General features: G+C 43.6%; 1 protein-coding gene across 1 annotated transcript in view; it reads right to left on the bottom strand.

Moving 5' to 3' along the window:
• Nucleotides 1-25322, bottom strand: part of nme7 (NME/NM23 family member 7) — a gene marked incomplete at its 5' end in the record, with an annotated part of 31249 nt that extends 5927 nt beyond the window's left edge. Inside the window, 10 exons of the mRNA XM_084443926.1 lie at nt 13726-13827; nt 15266-15334; nt 16202-16266; nt 20645-20750; nt 20910-21117; nt 21341-21391; nt 22970-23080; nt 23873-24039; nt 24716-24817; nt 25314-25322. Of these exons, the coding sequence (XP_084300052.1) occupies nt 13726-13827; nt 15266-15334; nt 16202-16266; nt 20645-20750; nt 20910-21117; nt 21341-21391; nt 22970-23080; nt 23873-24039; nt 24716-24817; nt 25314-25322 (990 nt within the window). The remainder of the gene's footprint in view (nt 1-13725; nt 13828-15265; nt 15335-16201; nt 16267-20644; nt 20751-20909; nt 21118-21340; nt 21392-22969; nt 23081-23872; nt 24040-24715; nt 24818-25313) is intronic.
• Between the last annotated feature and the right edge of the window lie 722 nt (nt 25323-26044).

Raw genomic sequence — 26044 nt, 5'->3', positions numbered from 1 at the left:
AAACAACACAGTAGTAGCTAACTATTCCGGCATCTATGGATATCATGCGTTTTTTAGCTCAATGATATCATGGCGGGGGAGAGAAAACTGAAGCGAAACATCATGGAGGAAGCCAGAAAAAGACAAAGACAATCTGATAACCGTAATAATAACCGTGATAATAATGTATTGTTTCAAGCTGAGGATACACTACAAGATATTATGCCCGATTTTATACACGATTCACAATCCTGCCGAGTCTGTCCTAGTCAGCAGCAGTCTGCACTAGTTGGGGGTAGTCGGAGTGGCAATTTGGCACAGAAATCTGTAAGTGTATGTGGGGTACAGTTTTAAATCGGCAAGAGTATGATGAGAACAGACTTCTCCCGATCCGAGTTGGAGCGATTCGGAGCATATCAAACATGTTTGATATTTTTGAGCAGATTCTGGACGCAATCGTGTAGTGTAAACTCATCACTCGTTGGTCCAGTCGTTAAATGTGGGATACCCAGTTTTTCAGTTGTCATACAAAAATCAGCACAAGCCAGTCGTCTAGTGTAGCCTATACTCCCAGTCATTTCATAATCTGTTAAGATTGTAAAAGTCTTCTAGTGTATCCGAGGCTTTAGGAACAGGCTGACTTGATCTAGCTTGAAGATGCACTAAGCATTTCCAACTACTACAGGGTACCAAACAATAAAATACACCAAAGAAAAAAACGATACTAAGTTGAAGATTGATGGTGGATGTCATATTATTGGTTGAAATTGGTTGTCAAACCTACTGTACGTAAGCACACATTTTATTTTACATGAAAACATGATTGGATTTTGATAGAATACTGTGGCAATCCAAAGCATTCACAGCCCAAAATGTCCGCCTGTGCCACAAAATGGCCTCTAGCTGCGGGACGTACAGCTTCCAGAAGCCCACAGACTGTGGGTAGAGAGCTGAATGACTGCACTTGGGCTGATTGTCCACATCCGCCTCACATCAGTAATCAACCACTTCCCATCACCAAAAACTAAAAAACCCAGGCCAGGAGAAATATGGGATTAGAGGGGTGAAGCAGACAGCGTGCTGCCTTGTGTGTATTTTGTTGGAGATCTTTCGTTTGTAACAGTTCCCTGTCCCCTGGGTTGCCATAATACAAAGAAACTATGGGGAAGTGTGCATGAGGTAGAAGAGGAGGAAGAGGAGACAATGACAAATACACAAAGGTGTATCCCTCCCCCCAGATCATAATTTAAAGCTTCTTTAATTAAAAAATATTTTAAAAATGTCACAGAGCACAGTGCCTGAATATGCATTAGTATTTCTATTCTGCATTCCCCTGGGCGTGAACTCTTGTTGAGCTACCTGCCATGTGTGGTTTCACACCATGACTTTAAGCAATCACAAGGGTAGCATGAATGCCACAGGTGCATGTAACATGGAGGTTTCAGATGTTTTCAAAAAATGTTTGTTAAAATAAAGGTACCACGAGAGGCAAAAAAAACCAAAGACTAAATAACAGCAGCACTGGGTCAGGGCCAGGCGTTTTGAAGAGGAAGAAGGAGACGACAAATGACAAATACGTGAGGGTATCTGCCCGGACTAATTATTAAAAAAAAATAAAAAAATAAAAAAATCTTAAATCATGTGTGAAATCTACCGAAATAACATTAGCATGTTTATTCTGCATCACCCGGGGCTTGAACTCGCAACCATAGACACCAAGGTCAGGTTCTTGTTGAGCCAAGTTTGTCCTTTGCTTGATTTTCTAATAAAACTTAAGTTCTACTAAAAAGAACGTTCTCAAAACAAACTTAAATCACACAAGGCATGTGGCAGCCTTCATGTATGTATGTACAGTATGTATGTATCATCGATTTGCTTGATGCATGACAAACTGAGGTGTGGAACGTTTTTTGTCTCGTCTTCCTAATTGTAGAGTAACTGCGGCTGTAGTCAATCAGTGGCCAATCAATCTGACTGGAGGTATTGCAGTCCTAGGTGGGGATTGTGTGGGGTTGCCAACAGCAACGTCTCTGATTAGTGGAGGGGGACAAGATGAGGACAGAATTCAAAATACGACAGTATCTGAGATGCTGTATAATTCTGAAAAATCAGTCACTATATGGTCTTTTTTCATGGGAGATTTTGCAGTGAATATGGAGGAGCATGGCTTCAGATAGCTCCAACTAAAAAAATGATAAATGTCACAGCTTATTTACTTAGTAGGAATCCTGGATAAACATTTTAGTAGGCCTACATACTGTGATGGGAATGAGTTGGTCGCACACCTGACGCAATGCATTTTCTGTCGCGTACATGAGGTAAATCTTCGTCTTCCTCTGTTTACATGCAAACGAAAAAACTGAGTTTTCCTAAATCTCCACTTTGGCCAGTTTTTAAAACATTCGTTTTCAGTGGGTTAAAACCTCCGTTTAAGTGTAAACGATAGGTACAAATGCAGATAAATATCACAGTTTTCCCAGATCCCCGGCTACGTGTAAACAAGGCCTAAGAAACAGTAACTGCTACAAATTAGGAACAGGTTGGCCTGATCTAGCTGGAAGCGGCTTGAAGCCACACTAAGCATTTTCTACAACTACTAGAGGGTGACAATTTAAAAGTACAACAAAGAGACTATACTTGGATACTCTCATAAGGACAAACTGTGCATAAAGGCTAATAGCTGAGCTAAATGAAACTATGGGGAAGTGTGCATGAGCTAGAAGAGGAGACAAAGAAATACATGAGTCTGTCAGCAGAACTGCCTGGACCAAATTTCAAACTTGAAAATATCTTTAAAATAATGTCACACAACACTGAGTATGCATTAGTTATGCATTAGCAGTAGTTTGAGGGGACAAAATGAGGACAGACTTCAAAATACTGTCCCCAAAAAGTTTTTGAGATAAAATTCTGAAACATTTCACACTACATCTACCATGTTATGAAAATCTTGTTTTTGTTCATGAACATTGGACAGTTATTGAGCGAGTATTTGCATTAGCTGCATACAGTACTGTTTACAGTAAAACATTATGATGCGCTGTGGGCTCAATTTTTGATATTGATCTTTGGTTAGTGGAGGGCAGTCTGAAGATGTAGTGTAGCAATTGGGGTGTCAATGTGGGAGGAGTAGGGTTTGATAGGTTTTAAAGTTTTTGAGAAAAAACGAGTGATGGACTTCATAATTCCTGCCAGCTCAAAGCATATAAAAGTTTCTGCTCACTTGGGCCTACATTTTGGTGTGGTTGTAAAGTAACAGCACGTACAGCTGATTTGTTATGATTTTTTAAAAAGTTTTAAACTTTAGACGGTTGCTGTAGCGCCACCTTCATGACTATTGGCCCATAATGCCCAATGCCTTTTGGCATAGGACTGGACCTATATGCAAAGTTTGGTGATTTCATTCATGCATGGGAAGTCAGACTTCCTAGGATGAAGAAGATTCTGATTCAGAATCATGGGAAATACAAGAGGGACCGGCGGCGGTGGCTGCCCGGCTCCTAATAACCTCCAGAACAAAACAAGACATGTTTAAGCACAGGCTCCCACATATGACGTGAGTCTGCCATACAATCCTAATCCAAGTCACTGTTTCTCATAGGAGCCCACACACAGGTAGGATAGAGCTGTACTGTATCCCTGAGTCTTATAATCTCAGTAAATGACAGTGGGACCACACATCACTCTAGTCTACAGCCCAGTGAGAGAAATACTGTTTACGATAAATACTGTTATTGGTGCAAGTGGGGAAACGCGTCACTGATGCCGCTCTTTGTAATCATATTCACTAGTACAAAATGATGGTGACAAATCAAGGCTGGTTTTACACTGTAATGGCAGTGTCCTCTCTCCCTAATCTCATCTACACATACTGAACTGTATGTTGTTCTCACAAAAAGACAAGGGAATGTTTTTTGTCCCCATTCCAGTGAACCAGCCCACTACCCAGTTGTGTTTGTCTCAGAGCTGGCTGGCAATGGGGCACAGGATCTCTGAAGTAACACAGAGGGGAAAACAATGCATTCTTCATGTTCCACTGGTTAGCGATTTGCATACACATAAGGAAGGAACTAGTGTGTTAAGGTCATAAACCGCTCCCACAGCCTCTCTTTCAAAAACACAAACCAAGTGAAACATCAGATTTTTAAGTGAGATCTGCTTAACATTCATACCCACCCAACCATTATTTATACTTGTAAAGCACTGGTTTCCCTCATTTACAGTGTTGATGAGTTCACACAACATAAATAACAACAGAACAAATACAATACTACTACTACTACTAATAATAATACATAACAGTTACAGGTCGAAGTAAAAATGTCAAAAGCCATAGATTTAAACTCTGCCATTGAAGGAAGTACCTCAATTTTTAGAGTCTATTGTAAAGTATTCCAGGTATAAGGAGCATCATGGAAAAAAACAGTTCTATGTTAAGCTCTAAGTTCAAGTTCAGAATGCACTCGAGGAACCCTAAAAACAAGCCGATCGTTTGGGAAGTTTGCCAATAATGGCTTTGAAAATAAACAAATACCAGTGATAGTTACGCCTTAAAGAGAGAGGAGACCAGCCTACCTAATCATAAAGAACACAGTGGTGGGTGTCATAACTATCACCCGTAATAAATCTTAGGGCGGAGTGGTAGACAAAGTCTAGGGGTTTCAGGGTAGTCAAAGAAACCAATATATTTGTACTCAGTGACTCTCTCAATATGTGAGCCATTAGCCGTTAATAAATGGAGCCTGTCATAATCAGTAAAGCATCCTGATACAAGAGATGCATTGATGAGGTGGGTTAGGAAGGGAAGGAGTTTGGGTTCAACAGACTGAAGGAGAGTCGAGGGAACAGGGTCTAGGGAGCACGTGGCGGGGCGGTTAGATGTTGGTTGAGGGCCTCGTTGGGGGAGAGGTGAGAAAAGTGGGATAAGGTGGGGCGTGGAGAGGAGGGGGGGGAGCGGAGAGGGGAGAGAGGGTGGGGGTGGGGGGGTGAGGTTGGTGCACGGAACCTCTTCTCAGGACACGGGCGTACGCAGATCTCGGGGTTGGGATTAGTGTCCGGGGAAGGTAAACTGTAACCAGCTAGTCATTATAGTGACGAGGCCGTGGCCACTTACCCTTCACCATAGCACGCTGTACAGAGCCACAGCCAAGGGGGGCGAGAAGGAAATTAGGGGGGAGATTTGCTCAGTGTTGAAAGAACTTACCAGCCAAAGTCAGCTCTCAGTAATTGCATTAGTTACCCACTAGTGACCTTCAGCAAGAGAGCTTAATTTCATTGTAATGAGCCCAGAGGAGCTCCACAACTGATGTTCACACAAGGACTGTCACGCGCCTATTGTTGTTGGGAATAATGGGCCTGGCCAGATAAGGGATCCACCCGTCCTGATCGCTTAGCAGTCTCCGGTTATGTCTGTTTGAACAATAGGCCCAGGAAGGACCAACCTAAACTATTGTCAGCCTGAACAGTAAGCCTAGCCATGTTTTAGCCTCTTGTTGATAGTTCCACTGCCCTATGTTCCAAAGCGAATTGACATTCCGGGGACATTATTGGTGGCATAGTACATAAAAGCACATTGAATTGAAATTTAGTTAAGGCACAATGCGGATTTAATGTAATTGAGTTTGGCTCTGCTGGGTCTACCTATTTCCAGACAGACACCGGGCTCCAAAGTCACTCCCCACCGACCGCTGCCCCCTACAAATGGTTCACAGAACGTCAATACTGATGGTCCACTGACGTCACTCTGGCTCGCAGCAAGGACTGGAACAAATAGCTCTTTACCTCACGGCACCGCCTCCCTCTCTGTGTTGACTGAAAGGGGCTTGTACTGTTGCTGCTGCCAGACTCTGCTGTGGGTGCTTCATCCATCTTTGTCCCATGAAATGACCAACTGGGCGTTGCTAAACACAAAGTCACTAACATCAAATGTTCCAAATAATCAACAGCAACAATCTACCCACTGGTCACAAGGAAACTTCCTAATGACACAAAGCCAGTGTTGTTTCCTGGCTGGCCATGATGCGCTCTCCTGGATGCTGTGATGTAACAGGCTTCTCATTAAGCGGCGATCAAAGCCCCAGGGCATGGGGGGGGGATCTCCTGGAAGCCCACTGTCATGGTAACCAGGGCTCTCTGATCCTCCAGAGTAGAGTGGCAGGAGTCAGAGAGCTTCTTCATCAGAAGAGCTGCACACTATCATTTAGAGCCCATTTCAGCAGGACAAATCAAGTTTAACAGTATCCGTCCAGTTCAGGTTTCTCTTGTTAGTCAGTTACAAAACAAGCTGTTCATCTAATGTCTGTGAGATGAAAGGCTTGTGGGGTATCACATTACACTAAACCCAGTTATAGTTCCCATTAAATAGAATCTGCATCTTTTTAGTGGATACAACAGATTACATTACTGAGAATATATGTCTCTAGTGTATTTGAACTGTGCTGTAGGTAAGGCTAGCCACTTAATGTATCAGGAGGGTGTCTTGGGCTGACCAAGTGGAGAATCAGGTGCCATCTAGTGCAGGCCATGCACCACCTAACATGGACTGGACACCTTTTGTCAGACAGCTGAGGGCCTGAGCCAGAGAGAGAGAGAGGGAAGGACAGAGAGAGGGGGGTGGGGTGGGCAGAGAGAAAGAGTGGGGGGAATATATTATATAGAGAGGGAGGTGTAGAGAGAGAGAGAGAGAGAGAGAAAGAGAGAGAGAGAGAGAGAGAGAGTGAGTGAACAGTCAGGCAGGCCAGTGCCACGGTAGCTAACAGAGGACTGTTGTTTTTGCTCTGCTCCGGTATCAGGGAGCATCACAAGACAAGAGTGGATCTCGTGACCGAGCCAGAGGCGTGCTGGACAACTCCGGCTACTGTGGTGACACTGGTATCCTGTTGGCAAGACTTCGCATGACACGCAGTGCTTAGGGAATGGATAGAAATATTCCCTGGTAGACGGTGGAGAGGCCCTTTCTTCCTTCCACTGAGCTAATAAAAAGCATACCATTAGCTTCATCTTCCTCAGGTCAATTCCTGCACGGTAGGCCAGTTCAGAGTCCGCTGGTCCACTGTGGTAAGAAGTCAAATAATGTGAGGTCAGGTATTTACAGATGAGTCTTCATAATGGTACAGACCTGATGAATCAATAACCTATAGTTAACGTATAACAGCATTCACTGTGGGGTAGATAATCTGCTTAGCTCAGTTTCTCATGGCCATCCCAAGTGCATCTTTTCACCAGATAATGGACATATCAGAACGCTGTCTTGTTTGTCTGCTAGAATATGTCCATCAGACTGATATGAGGTCCTGTGGTATTATTCTAGGGAACAGACTGCTCTTTGTCAGTCCATGATATGATTTGGAAAGTGTGTCACGTAGAGACAAGAACTATCTAGCTGACAGCGTCAACTAGGCTAGCTCCCGCATTATTGCTGTGCTCTAAAGGACAAAGCTGGGTTCACATTCAACAACAGATGAAACGATAATTTTAGAATATCCGTCAAATACATTTTTAGGACGTTTTAGGTTTTAGGACTTTCAGCGTTCCATATTGGCAATCACTAAATACAGTTTCGTCCACAGCTGCTTGAAACCGTCTCGGCTCTTGTACGAGAACCTGGCTTTACTATATCTGTAACGGCAGACTGACACCAGGCCTCCCTGAATGGATCAGTTCCACATCCTATCTCATCTCAGCACATCTCCTGTGTGCAGATGGGAGTGGCAGAGCCCCCCTGTAGGAGCTGGACTGTAGCAGGTCGTCACACACAGGCCAGACCCTCAGCCAACATCCTGGCTCTTAAATAGATCATCAGTGTGACCTCACTGGTGTCTCATTGTAGTTTGAGGCCAATGGGAACCTGTCTGAGAAGCCACACTAGACAGACAACACCACACAGTCACAACACAAACGTCATTACAGCAGACAGAGGAAACATACAATTCTCCCCGACCCAAGGTTATGACCTAGCCTGATTTCTGTCAACAACAGACTATAGCCATGTTTGAAACCGTTCTCTATTACAGAAATAGTGGACTATATGATTCACTATATAGTCCATTATAAAATACCCACAATTCACAGCAATTTCTAGTGTACAGAGGTTGTACCCTACAATTTCCTGTTCACTACACTACATATGGAATAGTGAGTGAATGAGTGAGCAGTTTTGAAAACTGCTTTTGTATGTCTTTCGCAGATGTCAAGACCCATAATCATGTTTTACAACAGCTGGGAGTGTTATTCCCAAATTTCCTCCCACAGGGATTATTAAAGTTCATGTCTAAATCTAGACGTGGTGATGAGGCAGCTCTTAGGTTAGCGTGTTAAGGAGATGAGAGAGGGATTGCTGGTGAAATGAAAGACAAACACACTTGGCTGCATCCAAGTAGGTAAGTCGGCACAAATGAAGCCCAACATGCCAAAACCTCATGGAGAAACTCTCTCCAAATATCCAGTCACTTTAACCTAGGTATGTCCAATTAGATAGTAGAATATATAGTATTTCAACAGCACAAGCCAATCATTGAGCTGCATGTTGTTGAGTGTCAAATGACTTGGCAAACATCAACCCTTGAATTTCACTCTTGCTCATGTGAACTGGATGGCCTTCAGGATTACAGCCCAGTTGACATCATGGAGTGACCACACAACACACCGAGTCAATTTAAATTTGATGCAAACACTTTCAGGGTCAAATAACCATAGACAAATCAAAAAGGACCTTCAAAGTAGGGCGAGATAAATCAAAGTAGGCGAGATAGATGATAGTTATTATGTATTAGTAAACTGTGTGGATAACCTGCTGGAGAATGGTGTTCAGATCAGCAGTCCCTCATTATCATGGAAACCAAGGAGAGATTGGAGGCACAGCGTCAGATCATTAGGTTTCACATCACGCACAGGCCCAGCCCTCCAGCACTGATTCCACGGTATTGAGGCACACGCGCGCACGCACACGCACACACACACATACACACATCAGACTGCACAGACTCAGACTACACTTAAACAGAGAAGGGAGACAGAGAGACAGTCAGTAAAAGAAAAAAGGCTGTGATGGAGTATGACTGTGAATTAAGCTGATATTCCCTTTGGGACTGGTATGATAAGGATAAATAGAGGATAACTAATATCCAACCTTTGTGCCCCATTTTATGGCGTGGTTAGGGTAATAAATAATCTAATAAACCTGACAGAATTAAAACAGGAATAAGTGGTGACTCTGACTTCACAGCAGAGAGAGAGAGAAAGAGAAAGAAAGAGGAGGAGAGAGTAGGAGAGGGGGGAGGGGTGGTCAGAGATAGAGACAGATGCTGCGTTCCATTAGCCTGGTACGACCATCCCATTCCTGCGAGCTCACATTCTGTTTCACTAAAATATATTTGTATATAAAATATATATATACATTTATATACTATAAATGATTTGTAAATGATTAGTTCATTATAAACTAGTAGTTTATAACGGTCTTTGGGGCTGCAATAATGTCTACAAATGATTTGTAGACTTTTAGTAAATGTTTAATAAATCATTTGATAAACATGAAAAACAAATAAATAAGGCATTCTTAAAATTTACAAATGTTTTACTACATATTAACTAACATGAATTAATGTTGAACACATCATTAAGTAATGTTGATAATGTGTTATAAATCATCTACAGGTCATTTGTGAATTTTTAACTAGTATATTTACAAATCATTTATGAATCATTTACACATGTTTATAAATGATCTGTTAATGATTAGTTCATTATTAACAAATGTTTTATAAATGCCTTATGACTGATCATTAGCTTGTAAAAGCTAGCCCAACTTGTGATATTCCCACTATTTCTTTCTTTCTTTCTTATTCTTTTTCTCCTCAGTTTTTTGGCCCTTAACTACTTCTTCATACTTTGTGCTAGAAGCTTCATTCAAACTTTAAAATGTTCATCGTCTTTAGCTGTTTCCCGGATGTATTCAGATTTTTTATATTTTTTATATATTTTTATTTTAACTTTTAATAGTAATTTTTGTGCCATTGAAACTGCTGGTGGAATGTTCAGTATCATTATGTTTTTAGAGTGGTGGCAGCTGTTGCTTTGAAAATATTCACACATTTTGTAAACTGCTGGCACTCCTACAGTTTTGAAAGCAAGCACACATATTATTACATATATTATTATATATTATACATCAACACATTCACACAATTGTGCTGATTCGTACAATGTAAGTATCTAAGCTGTGTGACTTATAGTTTTCACGGTATGACGATTTGTTCGGCAACTGCACTCCCCATTGAAACGTATGGTGCTGCACTAACTTTTGAGCTTCTAATTTTGCATTTTTACCTTTTTTTTAACTTGTTGCCATGCCTACAGTTTTAACAGCTCATACACATATACATCAAAACGTTCACACAACTGTGCTGATTCGTACAATGTAAGTATCTTAGCTGTGTGACTTACCGTTTTTGAGCTATGACGATTTGTTCGGCAACTGCGCTCCCCATTGAAACATATGGTGCCGTACTAACTTTTGAGCTGCTAATTTAGCATTTTTACCCTTTTTCTAACTTGTCGCCATGCCTACAGTGTTTAAGATATACAGACATATTATACATAGAAATGTTCTGCAAGTTCTCAGGATTCCTGTGGTGTCAATATATACGCTGTAACATTTATAGTTTTCGTGATAGAGCTGTCTGAAGCGGACCGTGTCTAGGATCAGAGTGTCAGTTGGGATTAGAGTGATGGCAGCTGTTGCTTTTTTTTTTAAATTTGTGTGCATGTGCAGCCGCTCTTAAAGGTACAGGCACCCTTTTATAACTAATGTGGTAGCACAGAACTCAGCCAAAGTGGAATAGAGACACATGATCTTCACTGGTGGGGGCCGGTTGGTAGCCCGAAGAGGAGTACACCATCCCTGACTGGCTATGACCAAAAGGGGTGGAGCCTCGCCACCACGCCACTATTCACGCCACAAGACCCACTTTTCAGCCCCTGAGTGGGCTAGAGACACACAGTCTTCAATGGTGGATGCATGGAAATTGCCCGGAGGTCACTGTACTGCCCCCGACTAGCTGTGACCCAAGGGGGCGGAGCCTAACCAGCACGCCACTATCCACGCCACGGGCCCCACAACTCAGCCCCTGAGTGAGTTAGAGACAAACGGTCTTCACCGGTGGAGTCAGGTAGGTTGAACGGAGAGGTGTACACTGTCCCCGACTGGCTGTGACCCAAGGGGGCGGAGCCTAACCACCACGCCACTATCCACGCCACGGGCCCCACAACTCAATCCCTGAATGGGCTAGAGACACATGGTCTTCACCGGTGTGGGCAGGTAGGTGGCCCAGAGAGGGGTACACTGTCCCCGACCAGCTCTGACCTGAAGGGGCAGAGTCTCATCACCACGCCACTGTCCAAGCCACAGACCCCACAATTCAGCCCCTGAGTGGGCTAGAGACGCATGGTCTTCGACGGTGGGTGCATGGAGATTGCCCAGTCCGTAGTAGTTCTAGCAGTAGCTGTTAGATACAGCTGCAGCAGCGAGCCCACCTCACATTTTCTCCAGGAAATGTACTTTCTAGTTATTATAAAGTGTTACCCAGATCGGATTCGGAACAAAGATGGACGTTAGCTAGCTTTGTTTGGCAAACCAGTTGATAACACATTGGTATTTTGCGCATACAAAAGAGGTAGCGAACATGTCCTCAGATAACAGTTGGGGAATACTGTGTGTACGACTGATTTAAGGAGACACAAAAAGGACAGAAATGCTCTTATTTGTGTCTCTGTAAAACAGTATTTCTAAAGGTTTACTTTGTTACACAGAGAGCTGCCATTTTGTTCGCGACTTCCAGAGCGAACTGGGGGTAGGGCCGAGTGGTACGAGTTCATGAGCCGAGAAAACAAGTTGCGAGGGGCGTTCCAATTAAAACTGCAAGTAGCACCATGTGAATCACAACTTTACAAACCAAATGGAACGCAGCAAAAGACCAACATGGAGAGGAAGAGAAAGACATGGAGGGAGAGTGCAAGAGAGTCAGACAGCTGGGTAAGGTGTACTTCATCATAAGGAGTCACCTTTCTCTCCAGGGAGCTAATCAGACCTGACCTCCCTGTAGAAGGAGACCACCCCATCCAGGCACCAGATGGTAGTTTGCATATCAAAAGTAAAATATGAGAGGGCAACAATAAACGCAATGAGCCCTGAAATGGACAGAGCAGAGCACACACCCTTGCATGACTACAAGCCTTTAAATGTTCTGAGGATCACATGTACAGTATTGTACTATGAATTGAGGATCACATGTACTACAATATGAATCATTGAACAAAGACACATGCCAACAACAGGGGTCAGCAACCTTAACTATCAAAATAGCCATTTTTGGCCCAAAAATGAATACAAAATCTGACAGGAGCTGCAAAACATATTTGAGTCTTATAATGAAGGCAATGTTTCCCCTTGATTTTTTTTCAGGCTTGGTGGTACGCACCCAGGGAGGAGGCCACATTAAGGGTAGGGAGGGGCGTTGGGGTCTGGGGGTCCTCCCCCCCCAGGAAATTTTGAGCATCAAACACTTCATTTATGGACCAATGTGTGCTGGATTAACCTGTCTGCTGCTAACTAGACTTGAATGCCAACATGACCATTTATTTTAGTAATAAATATATGTATAATAAATAAATAATAAATAATAATAAATAAATAAATTATAAATATGTATTTAATAGTAATACATTTAATTATTTTCCATATAATTTCTGTCAAAGCCAGGGAGCCGCTGGAGAGGGGCTCCGGAGCCCCAGGCTGCAGACCCCTGGCCTCCACCATTATACTGTACACTGTAGGTTAGACTGGGAGGGGCTTGGTAGCCATTTTAAGAGCTGATATCAGTCTGTTTCCTAGGAAACAGTGTGTCAGTCAAAAGTTATGGCCCATTGCAGGATGATTAAGTTGTCTGAAAGAGCTGAATAGAGAGGTAGTGGGTGAGAGCCCCAGCACTCCTCCCCCACATTACATTACCGTCGTTTAGCAGATGCTTTTATCCAAAGCAACTAAAAATAATTGCATTTAACGTCAATGTACTACTACTTGCCAGAGCAACAAGTGCATCTCCTTTCTAAAACAAGTGACTAAGAGCATAATCTAGAGCTGAAGACAAAGTGCAAGAATAGCTAATATATCTAATATCTAAAATACAATAGCTACTTAAGAGGGAGGATCGTTGTAGTACTTCTTGAAGGAATGTGTTTTGAGCCTGCGACAAAAGATGGACAGCGACTCTGTCCTGACGTCAGCGGGCAGTTCGTTCAACCACTGCGGGGCCAGGACCGAGAAGTTCCAGGGGTTTAATGGCTGACGCCGGGGCCCCAGCAAGGAGGGAGTTGCAGTAATCCAGGTGGGAGATGACCAGGGCCTGGATGAGCACCTGCACCACTCAGTCAAAGAAAGACTCCACAAGTCTGCACTCATGTGTACTGTATTTACATTCCAAGAAAACAATACCCATTATTCACCGGGCAAAGGAGAAGCAGGAGAAATTGATCCTGGCAAAGTCCACTCCATTACCTTCTGTACCGTTTGTCTGAGAGGGCAACAATCCTTAACCCAAGGACTTGCTTCTATTGTTATCAGCTGGAACAGAGCACTTTACCAATGCATAACGCCCTGCCCTTCCTTTGAAGAATGTGATGGAAACTGTTGATAAGGGCACTAACTTTAACACACACAGGAGAACAGTGGGGTCCGCTGTTGGAACTCACCGGGTCGGCCGGGCCGCAGAACTCTCGGAAGGTCTTGGGTGTATCAGTGGCCCGGATCTCCAGGGCCATGCAGGGTCCAGAACACAGCTCAGCCACCATGCTCTGCAGACACACACACGCACGCACGCACGCACGCACACACGCACACACACACACACGCACACACACACACACACACACACTATTTCATATCACCATGAACACACACAACCCTAGGTCATAAAAAGCATATCTCTACCGTGTGTGTGTGTGACTGTCTAACCAGGCAGCATAAACCCAAGGCAGCATAAACCCATGGCTCGAGCCCTTGAATCGCACGCCTGCTTTAATTTTCGAAATATGATTCAGGGTTTGGAAAAGGAAAATTTCTCGGTTGGAATTCCAACCAGGCCAATCAGCGTCCTTTGAATGTGATGACGGAATTAAACTGCACAATGTGATTGGTTAGGGGATGAGTTAATCTGAGGACCATCTCGGAAAACGGCTGCAAAGGGAGCTTGTTCCTACTGAATAATGTAGTGAAACAAAATGGCAATTCCCTCTTAGTGTCCGGCTACATGGCAGCAGCAGTAGGCTCTAAGCAGGCTGTGTAGTTAGTTATACAGTCCAAACACTGCATTTCACAAGAGATCCATGCATCTCTGAGATGTCGCTTCACACTTCCTCTTTAAGAACTAGGCACGTTGTGAGACATAAGCTATTCACAGGTGGCCGCTTTGGGGGAAACCATGGCAACAGGCAGCCCGGCTGAATGCCGACATGGTGGCATAGCCAACCCAGGCTGCTCCATCTGTTTACCGAGACAGACTTCAGCGTCAGATCTCACACACACCCGCCTGCTCTGAGGCTTTGTTAACGCCGGCACAGCGTCCGTCTGTGCAGGCGTACTGAATGTGTCTGTTCTCTCCCTCTTCCTCTCTCTCGTGCGTGCGTGCGTGCATTAACACACGCACGCGTGTATGACTCGTCTCTCTGCCTGGCCGCCACCAGCCATGTGACAGTGAGAGGTCGCTCATCACTTCCCCTCAGACCAGTGATGCTGATGACGTCAGAGGCACACGTCATGAATGCAGTCACCGTTGCTATACTGTGCCCTTGACTGGGGAAAACATTGCGCCAAATGTACTTTGGAGAAAAGGGGAAAGCTATCTAAATGGTGATGTGTTGGTTTTCATGGCAACAGACAAGGTCCTCTACTCTAGCAGTCCCGGCCCCGGGCTCCCGGGGGGAAGAACGGCTCATTTACAATCCACTACGAAGGAGGGAAAACAGCAGACAGAAGCAGGGATGTCTGGCCAGGCTGGGGGCTCTGGTGGAGAACGAATAGTAAGGGGAATAAAGGCACTGTCTCAGGGAAATCTATTTTGGGATAGCAATTTAAAAAAGAAGAAGAAAACTAGCTAAAATCTTAAGAACAGGAATGAAATGATGTCTCTGGATGGATTTGATCTGAATTATTCGGTAATATACATTGAATAATGACAGTGCCATAATTGTACAGGGGTGTGCATTATGTTAAACCGTCTAACTAAATACTCACAGGGAACTCTGTTACGACTCCTTTATAAATCTCATAGAACTCCTCAGCGTTGGCCCGGTCCATACTGAACTGTGGGAAGAGAAATTAACCCAGCAGAATTAGTAACTGTGTTCTGTCAATCAAAATTCAGAAACATAACAAATACCATACTGACAGAAATCATTGACTTGACTGGAGTTGAAGGGAAACATGGAAATCTGTCACTGGAGGGTAGACAGCCCCCTCCTATGTAAATATGGAGTGTAAATATGACTACTGCTGTTCGATTAGGCGGGGGGGGGGGGGGGGGGGGGGGGGGGTGGAGCGACCTTTCATCGATAGAGGACATGGACATGTTGTCTCTGAGTCTGTGAGCAGCACTGGGACTGCAACTACAGCCTCCATCAGCAGAACTCCCGCTTTCTCGTTCTGTCTCTTGGATATATTACAGTCTTATTATATACACACAATATATACTCATTAACATGCGACAACACATCTTTGGGGCCGTCAAACTCGGTGTGTTAGATGTTAGATTCATGCGCATCACCTGTGCATCAGTCAGTTTGTTCTTTTTGATAACACACAGCTCCATGTGTGAAGGCAGTGACAAAACCCTAAGCCTAATTGATTCATAGTGCCCCAAGGCCAGCAATGTGCATCACTCCCTGTGTGGCCTAATGAATGACTGTATGGGGCCACTCCCCTTCTATGTCAGAGATGATGGGAGTTGTGGAAGGTCACTGATCTGAGCAGCAGTGACGGGCCGGTCGATCACAGGGTCAGATAAGATCACACAGAAAAGCAATATAGTGTACCATTAGGTCACATGAGTAGAGCTACACATGGGAAGGGGGGGTCCATTTCCACTACAAACCATTATGCATGACACTTTTCACACGGCCGTAAAGCAGTGACCGGGGAGAGACTGACAGACGTGTGCATCTCTGCTCTCACCATCTGCAGGGCGGAGATCTCGAACCCAGCCGCTGAGATGGAGTTTAGGATCTTCCCTGTCAGGGCTGTGGACAGACACAGTGTGTTAGGACAAACAGCAGCAGACGCCCCAACAGAGCTTCCCAGAAGGCCTATTAATAGAAGGCATCCTTACTAACCCAGTCAATGACTCCATAACGAAGGTGACACTGGGCAATCCTATGAGATTAATTAGACGGCATTTAAACATCCTCTAGGACCTAGAGACCAATAGAGCAGTGTATTTGGAGGACGGCAAAGCTCCATGCTTATTAATCACGCCACAAGAACATACACTCTGTGTAGAGTGTGGTTTCTATCTAAACCTACACAGAGATAGCCTGACTGAGTTCCCATTCCGTTTCACTTCATTATTCAGTCTGAACAGGCTCCCATTGCAGCCGTTTTCCGAGATGGGCGTTGCCGAAGGAGTCCTCAGAGATTACTTCATCTCCTAACACACATTGTGCACTTTAATTCAAAGGACGCATTCAAAGGATGCTGATTTGCCTGGTTGTAATTCCAACCAAGAGATCACTCTGGACGAAAGCCTTTCCAGACCCTGAATTGCATTTCAAAAATTCAAAAATTCAGATTCAGGGTCTGGAGCCAGGCTAACACTGAAACACTGTAGAGGTCCTGGAAATGTAGACAGTGATTACAACATGTAGTGTCTATCCAAACCTACACAGAGACAAATATTGTTGTACTCAGACACAAAATCTCTTGCCTGCAGTGTGTTACTGTAAATATATCTAGGCACATCACAGAAACCTGGCTATCCATTGTGACTGAATACTGCTGAAAACATTACTATCACAGTAGCAATCATCATGGAGACTTTGATCTGTATCACCCTTGTGTAGGAGCACTCACATCTCCGTACTGTCCCATTGTGACAAGGTACAGAGAGACACCTTACTAGAGGAGGAGACCGTGTTCCTGTACAGAGTCGAGGTTAACCTCAACCAGACACACAGAGCTGGAGGAGAGTGGAATTCAATCTGTGACTTCAGTCTGCGGTCTGAGATCTGAAAGGAGGCGGCACATGGTGGCGAGCAAATGAGTAGAAATTCAATCTGTCCAAGCACTGTGATACAAAGGAATTTCTACACACGATTTTTGTACTGTACGTACGTAGTATAAATCAAAACTGGTGTTGTATTTGCCAAACAAACCCGAGCCTGCATGCTGATTTGTAATAAATATAAATTGCTGTTCACACGCGGACAACAATCAGATACGGTTTCAAAAAGTGTTTATTCCTGAATCCCTCCAGCCCCAGCTACCGCTGGGTAGCTCACTGGTCACGCTTGGCTCAGGCTATCTGTGTGCTACACCTTCACATGTCCTCTGCTCTCTCCCTGAGCAGCAGCGCCTTGCTAGGACAGCCACCTCATCTCCCCTCCTCAGCTGCCACTGTTGCTAGGAGATCCTGGCCTGGGTGCCTAGCAACAGATGTTTCTCTATTCCAGTCATGACTACGCACGATTTTCAGTCACGACTCCTCTTGCAAGTGCTTCAGACGATCGAAGCAAGTCACCTTTGAATTGGCACTCGAGATGGATCAAAGCAAGCTTTTGCTACATTGGTGGGAAGCCTTTTTAACTAATTCACAGGGACGTCATGCTCCATTGACTAAGCCCTTCAGAACAGATAAGAACTGCTCTCCTGGTCCAGTCTTGAAGGGCGTGGTCTGAGACAGAGTGATCATGTGGACTGGCGGTTGATACAGCTGGTGAGATTTCGATCTCTGCCTTATCTATAACAAAGCAAGTGTTGCCTCCCAGTAGCTCTCTAACACACACACATACTACACGAGAGAGTACCAAAGAGGTTGCTACCTGAGTCCGTAGTGACCTGAGTGGCCTACGGTAAACAATAAAGGTGAAACATTAGCCGAACAATTTATCTGATCCGTTTCAAAAATACCATTAGAGGAACAGTGAAGCAGTGCATGCAGTAATTAGGCCAATCTGTCATGTTAAGTATCCTCACTGTGATCCAGAGCTGGTCACAGACTACTGAGGCTGCCGCTTCTCTGCGGTGAACCAGTCGTAGCCAGATCTGAGCTGCCGAGCTCACCCTTCACTGCACACTGCTGCAGTGTCTCCGACCTTCTACTGAACATTAAACCGACCTCCTAGATCATTAGGGGAAATACAGTACAAAGTAACCTGCGCTATTTTCATTGTGAAAGTCAGATCCTTTATAACAATCTGCTTCTAACAACAGTCCACAGTTTACCTTAGTTTGGAATGTGCAACAGGTAGAGTGGAGCCTGACAGTGTAGACAGAATTGTCAATTGAGATCTTCAGTCTGACAATGCTTCCACTCTAACTGATTTCCATGGGAGAGAGATTCGAATTTCCCTAACCAATCACTAGAGACCAATGTATCTGCCTGAATCTAACGTCATTTTAAAGTCACACCGAAAGGGAAGTTGGAGAATATCTTGCTTCCGTACTTTGACGCATTTCCGCTTGAAACGGGCTGCAAGGGCGGGACATACGTTTAGATGAATTTCATTGGAACGTTATCGAGCGGGCGGGATATTCAACACTTGAGGCTGCAGAGTAGTTCACGTTTTGATTGACAGGGTGGATGTTATTATAATGAGATTATTGGCCTAAAATCTAAGGTACCTGGTGTCGTAATTGCACGTGACCTACCATTTTCCAGGAAGTAAGAAATTATATACTTTGATATAAGATTACAACAAAATTAGAATTTTGTTAAAAAAATTGGCATACATCATTGAATAGGTGAACACTATGACCAATTATGTGAACAAAAAATGGGACAGAATGCTTTTTTCATTTCTGTGCGACTAAGTCGAAAGAGAACGCAAAAAACATCTCCCCTTGAATAAATGCCTTCAAAGCAGAGTGCTGTTCAGATTTGAAAGTAATTCATGCTTTTAATCACCATTGCAATGATAATGAACAGCCGTTGTTATTATTCTTCTTTGGGCCCGGAGCACAGCTTGACAACGTTTGGTAATAGCAAGAATCAACTTTGGTGTACTGGGCGGATTTGAAGGTTGGCTCAGGCTAGGTAGACCTACTACTGGGCCTCAATGTAAAGCTGATAGCACTGCTATGAAGATGATTACATAACCTTGAAAGAGCAGGGACCCCCACATGACTGGAAACTGCATTACTAACTGGGACAGGGGCTGTTTTATCTCCTTAATTACTTCCGTATTGTAGCTCTCTATGCAGGATCTTGGTTATTGGCTGTTATTGGCTGTTATTGAAAGGCTTCTGTTGTAAGCCTACAAGGCTCCACATCCCCCCCAATCAAAATGTCATTTGAACTCCAATCCTCCTGGAATTAAAGGCTGCCAATGCCAGGGTTTATTTCAGTAGCTCAGTGGTTGATCTTTGTGGGAAGGTGGAACAATGTGTGTGTGTGTGTGTGTGTGTGTGTGTCTGTGTGTGTGTGTGTGTGTGTGTGTGAGAGGAGTGAGGACACTTTTCTATCTTTATAGACAAGGCCCTCAAACAAAGGCCTCTAATGGCAACATGACACTCCTCTATCAGCAAAATCTGAAACTTCCTTTACCAACAGATTCAGAGGACGTCTCCAAGTGTATCATCTGCCACAGGTCTGTTACTTGGTGAGATAGTCCAGGTATCTTCCCCTTGTAGGCCTACAGCTCATGAATATCTACACCAGCTCTCTGGTCCAGTCAACAGCTCGCTGCAGTGTGCGTCTCGCCCGCTCAGTCCAGAGGATTTCACATTTCACAGGTCAGTGCTCCTGTGGCATGCTCCCTGAACAGGGATCAGGGCTGGGATTTGGAAAAATCCAAAAGAGAAGGTAGGCTACAATACACCCTTGCTTTGTGTGCGACGCCAACTCATCAGAGTATAACATCGGCACGCAAGCAGTTACGTAACAACAAGGGTTTAGCGGCAAGTCTTCAACAACAACACCCTGGCCAGTGTGGCTCTGTGGGTACAGGGACAGATCAACTCGTAATGGAAAAAGCTACTGTAACTTTGTATCTTGCTACGGTACACTAAATAAGAAGAGCTCAGAGTAGCACCTGTTTACCATAACAGAGTGCTGGGTTCAGAGCAGTGGGCTGGGGAATGGGAGTGCACGGTGGGTTTATATCCAATTTACGGTCGGTAAAACAAGCACATCTTATGCAAAATTACATCAATCAGACACTAAATGTTGGATTGGGGTGTTGCAGACTTGTCTTGCACCTCCTGAATTTCACAAGGTCGCAGACACCGTCACGTTGCAAAGTGTATGCTAAGTTGAGCATTAAGGCCTAGAGTGTCGGTAGAAGCATAAATGCAGAAAGTCTAATGCTGGATATAATTTGTCTCAGGCGTCATGATGGGAGTTCAGGTACAGTAGGTGAGATACTTAAAGAGAAGTAAGAAGAGACAGAGCAGCTACCCCACCTTCAGATACAGCATGAGGCTTGATGACGCAGCATGTGCAGTCTGTGTAGTTGGCTGTGTTAGAGGGGCCGTGGCCTGTTGTGGAAGGGAAGAAAAACTCCAGCTCCTGAATGAACAGAACACATAAGACATATTATATGACTGTATTGTTCAGATTTATTCACGATTCCAGTTTTATGAGATATCTAACAGGTCTATAAGGCGTCATAATCCACATAGGCCTACAGAAACATCGAAATAAATAGGCCTACAGTACGTTTCTTACTCTAGCAGCCGCAGTCAGGGAATCGGACCCATGTCCTGCGTTTTTGGTGCCATCCGTGCCGAACTGGGCGCGGATGCTGGGCGGAGCCTCTTTCCGTGCCACGCCAGAGTCCGTGGGACCCAGAAGCCTCCTCCAGACGGACACGGCCTCATCTCCCATCAGCTCCATGGCAACAACAGGACCAGAGGTCACAAACTGCACCAGGTTACTGTGAAACATGGAAAGGGTGTGATTTTAAAGGTGACTTGCCCTGCCAAGAATACACACACCAAGGCTACACTTGCACAATGTCCCAACAATCAATGCCATACGGTTGTATGTCAAAGACAGGACTACAGATGGTAGTTGGCCCTTGGAGTCTCCTTGAAACCCTTACCTTGCCCGCTCTCAGCAACTCACACAGGTAAATCATTTACACAGGAAGGACTTACTTGAAGAAAGACTTTGACTGATGTTCCGTGTAAAAGTCTGCTGCCTGCCTCCTGTAAAGTAACCATAAACACAGGGTTAATGTGTGATCAAATTGACTAGGGTCGCCAGGATCTCAACTGCTGACACCAAAGACTAGCACAGTTATAGAGGACAGGATTTCCAGAGGTCAACGACAGTCCTGTTCTTTCCCCCCAAATCTATCTATTCAGCAAACTGCAGGGGAAATACTTTTGTTAGGGGCATGTCCAGGTTTCACATTTTGTTGCCATAAACGAGATTGTCTGACAATGGAAAGTGCTTTATTAATCAAATTCGTTATTATAAGTTAGAGTATTATTATAAAGAATAGAACCATAGCAGCTCTTACCATTTTCAGAATAACGTAAAATGAATGAGCTACACATTTTGATTCAATTGAAAATGCTGAATTTATTCATTAACAGTATGAAGAAGTACTACCATGATCCTCCCTCTTGAGCACTTATTGTATTTTTAGATTTAGATTTATTTTGCCTTCAGCACTAGATTATGCTCTTAGTCACTTGTTTTAGAAAGGAGATGCACTTTTGGGGTCTGGCAGTAGTAGTACTGTATACTGGCTTGTCCTACAATAAATGCAATTATTGTAAGCCGCTTTGGATAAAAGTGTCAGCTAAATGGCTGCAATGTAATGTAATGTTGCACAAAAGCTCTGTGAAAGAGGCATGTTACAATCAGGCATATGTCCTAAAATCTAAATTACCATCATATTTAATCAGATATTTATAAAAATGATTCGTGATTCTGCATTGCTTCCTCTGATCTTGGTCGCCACAGAGGGCACAACCTCATCTCCTCGTGAGCAAACACACATCAAAGCCAAAGAAAGTGTGAGGGTGTGTCTAGTGAATAGGAGGGAGCGCTGCTGCCCCCATCTGATGTCACTGGAAAACACTGCCTTGAGGCAAAGAGGAACTTGATTTTTCAGTCCTTCACATAGAGATAAATTAGGCAGTGAATTCATATAATGAAATTCCAATCATTACTGGACAGCCTAACAATTTGGCTGTCAAAGCGTAAGATCTATTTTCTCATTTTGTCTAATGATATGGAATTTACTCTGAGCTCAAAAGAGATGCAGAGTCAATGTTTTGAAAACAATACGCATTATTAGGCCTTCACAATGTCTCTGTCTGCACTATGAAGAATCATGAGACAATCTACTGTATAAGAAAACAGAATGGCATTGGCAATAGTGGGGGCTCTAGTACTGTTGTGAGGTAGCTCTTTTGCATGACCTGACAGCAGGTAGTGCATAGTACTCTAGGTGCCCCATGGCGTACCATATGTTCCTGATATGTGAAAGAGAAGCCGTGCCATCCATCTGTGAATGGGAGGAGCTCTGGCATCTAGATGCCTGTGTTTGGCACCTACAGTACCTGATATCTCCCTTGTCTCTCCATGACTTAACTCCCTGTCTGATGCATTCGTTAGGATAGATGTGCAAATGCAACCTATTTTCATAAATGCTTTTGTTTCAATAGCACTGAAAATGGTATCTGGTGTCAGCAAATAGGTTTCCAGCATTAGTGGAATGGTATTATGGTTTAATGGTAAATAATTCCATTTTGGAAGCCATGCAAGTTTACCAAGTGAGCTTCGCCATTTTGGCTTTGGTCACGATCAGGTTGGAATCGTATATCATCTGAAGAATGTCTCCCATCTTTGCAACCGCGTCTGGCTTTATCATAGCAAGAGTTCTGGAAAAAAAGAGGAGGAAGGAGAGTAAACATGTTGTCAAGTCTGTCCTTAAATGATGATGGGCATACCGTGGTCACACCAATGACAGGCTCTTACCATACAGATATCTCTATGTCATAATCATCTTAAATTCTTCAACACATTGTTATACAATGATGGCAGCTTCATAAGATCCACCCACGAGTGATGGAAGCTACACAACACCTTGTTTAAATCTGCTTCACTTAGGTGTGGGAGGGAGTGTGAGAAAGTGAGAGACAGGCCGAGACCAAGATAGGAAGAGATGGATGAAATGAAAAATGTGTGCATCTGTGTGTGTGTTTATGAGTAGGTGTGGGAGTAATTCAATAGACTGGAGTGTTTAGTATTCATCACAGAGGACCAGGGAGCTCCAGCTGGTGAGTCATCCACATCAGAATGATTGTAAATACACAGGTGACTTCTTCTCCTGGCTGTTTAACAGTCTCACAGACTTTCAGCTGCAGGCAAAGACTGCCTTGTTTAGGGCCAACTGGAAACATTAACATTGAGGATCAGGTCTGCCTGGACACCAAGTAGCCAATTAGCTCCATACAGCACGTCAGAATTAGGGGGGATAACTGTCTTCCGAGTCAGCATATTGTTAATATAAGTCAGTTTATAGAAGAAAACATAGAATAAAACATGAAGAATAAATAAATCAGTTGAAAAAATGTCAATAAATCAGTTTATAGAAGAAAACGCACATCTGGATGTTTGAATCAGACTGTGGCTGATTGTGTGGACTTGCTGCACCACCTACAGTATCATACCTCTCTTTTCTGCTACAGAGTTTATTTGCTGTGTACTGGTCCCCATATCCAATCAGGTTGAGCTGTCGTGAGAACACACTCACACGGCTCCCCACAAACAGATCCTCCTGGCGGAGGTCATCATATTTGGTCCTTTTCAAAAAGGTGCGCTGGTTTTTCACATCAAACTGCAACAAAAAAAGAATAGCGTTTCTTGCAGGTCCAAATAAAGTAGCGCAAGACCTGTGCATTTCTTGAATCCTTAGCGGTGCATATTAGATGAAATGTTCTATGTGGAGACATTTTCTACAATTCTTTCCATCAACATGCAACAGGTTTTCTCTGAGTATTACCAAAATGGAATGATTTTTAAACAAGGTAGTTAATCATTAAACTGACATGCACTTTGCAATGTGCCAGATTTTGCAACACTGATGTTGAGGTGACAATCGTTAAGATAATTCATGGCCATAGTACTAAACCTTGAGGGGTGCCCCTAGGTAAGAATAATGGAGATAGACTTAAAAGTATCTGTGGTCAGTTCTTCATATTTGATCTAGACTACAACTATATAGCCGGATGCATCATCTTCTCAACATCATGCAACTGTAACACACACAGTTCAACATAGTCTAGAGTAAGAATCATTATTAGGTGTGTCCATTTTTCTCCACTTTTTCCCCTCCTCTCGTGACTAACCAGCAGCCACAATATGTCCTCTAGTTTAATACATCCATGGATGTCCTCTACTTTAAATACACACATGGATGTCCTCTAGTTTAACACATCCATGGATGTCCCCTACTTTAAATACACCCATGGGTGTCCTCTAGTTTAATACATGATGGATGACCTAGTGCCTACCATCTCCACAGAGCCATCTTTGGGGTAGAACAGCAGCTGGTATCGCCGCAGCAGGGCGGAGCTGGGGTCATACCACTCGGCCAGGAAGGCAAAGCGTTCCTCCTGAGGACAACAGTGACATGATCATTAGGTGGATCAAATGACCCTATGAATGTAGATTAGATAGACTGGGGCTATAGAGCTTAGTCTACATCCTAGCATTTCAGACTCTCAAGATTAGCCTAAGTTTGCTGATACAGGCCAAGCCCAAGTTTGCCTTAATTAAACTCTCCATAGCCTAATGCCTAGCATAAAAAATACCACGATCTTCTTCATTGGTCTAGCCTTTAGACTTGGATCTAGATCTAGTCTTTAGAATTGAGAATCCCAGTTCAAAGCTAGGCATGCTCCGTTTACTCCTCAATCAGAGCTGACAACAGAATTGACCAATAAAATAATATCTATGCAATCACATAGTCATTCATCCTCCAGCATTCTAATTATACCACACTGATAAAGTAACAGTCATGGCTGTAGGTAACTGTAGGTAATGTGAAGGGGCATAGATACGCTAACATCAATCGATGAAGGGCAGGTTCAGGAGGATAGTGCTGCTTACTCCTGCCATGCTGAGGGTGGTGGGATGCTCACAGAAGTGAGAGATCAAGTGTCGGTAAACAGAGGGGGAGAGTTTACGCAAGGACAACTACACTACTTAACTTGGAATACTTTGGACTGGGAATGTCTCAAATGTATAAGGTCAGGGTGAGTCAAGCTCTTCAAGGTAACAATTGAGAAAGAGTTTTCTTTATTTTTTTGTAGGCTAAGCATGAGTTTTTAACACAACAGTTGGGAACTTTGTTGACTGTACAGTTTGGGGTTGTTTTTCAGCATGTGCTCCAAAAATTGAATCTCTGGCTCAAACCAACCGACAGTGTGCTAGACTACATTCTGAAAACTAGATCCATGTGAGCTTGAGCTGCAGAGGGCTTTGCTTTCAGTCAATTCTGGGAAGCAAAATATCTGCCATAGTTTCTCAGACACCTGCTGTCCCTTGTGCTATCATTGGAAACATTTCATGCTGCCTTCAAATAACTGAGGCAGATCAATATTTCTATCTTAGACAATGACTCACATACAGTATAGACACAGGGGGAAGTGGGGAGCGTACTGAAGTAGCTTGTAGCCCCCCCTCATATGGTCAGAAAAGTTAAATGTTTAGTGGACCTACTTATTTAAACTGAGTAAATTAATAATGCAACAAGCAAATAAAGACTCAAGTGTTTTCAGCCTTTTTACATGGAACACTCACGTTTAATGTTTACACACAGTAACATGTGAAATCTATGT

This window comes from Borostomias antarcticus (assembly GCF_949987555.1).
Source record: "Borostomias antarcticus genome assembly, chromosome: 10".
Taxonomy (NCBI): Eukaryota; Metazoa; Chordata; class Actinopteri; order Stomiiformes; family Stomiidae; genus Borostomias; species Borostomias antarcticus.
Note: the sequence above shows the minus strand (reverse complement) of the source record. Positions and strands in the feature narration are given on the sequence as shown.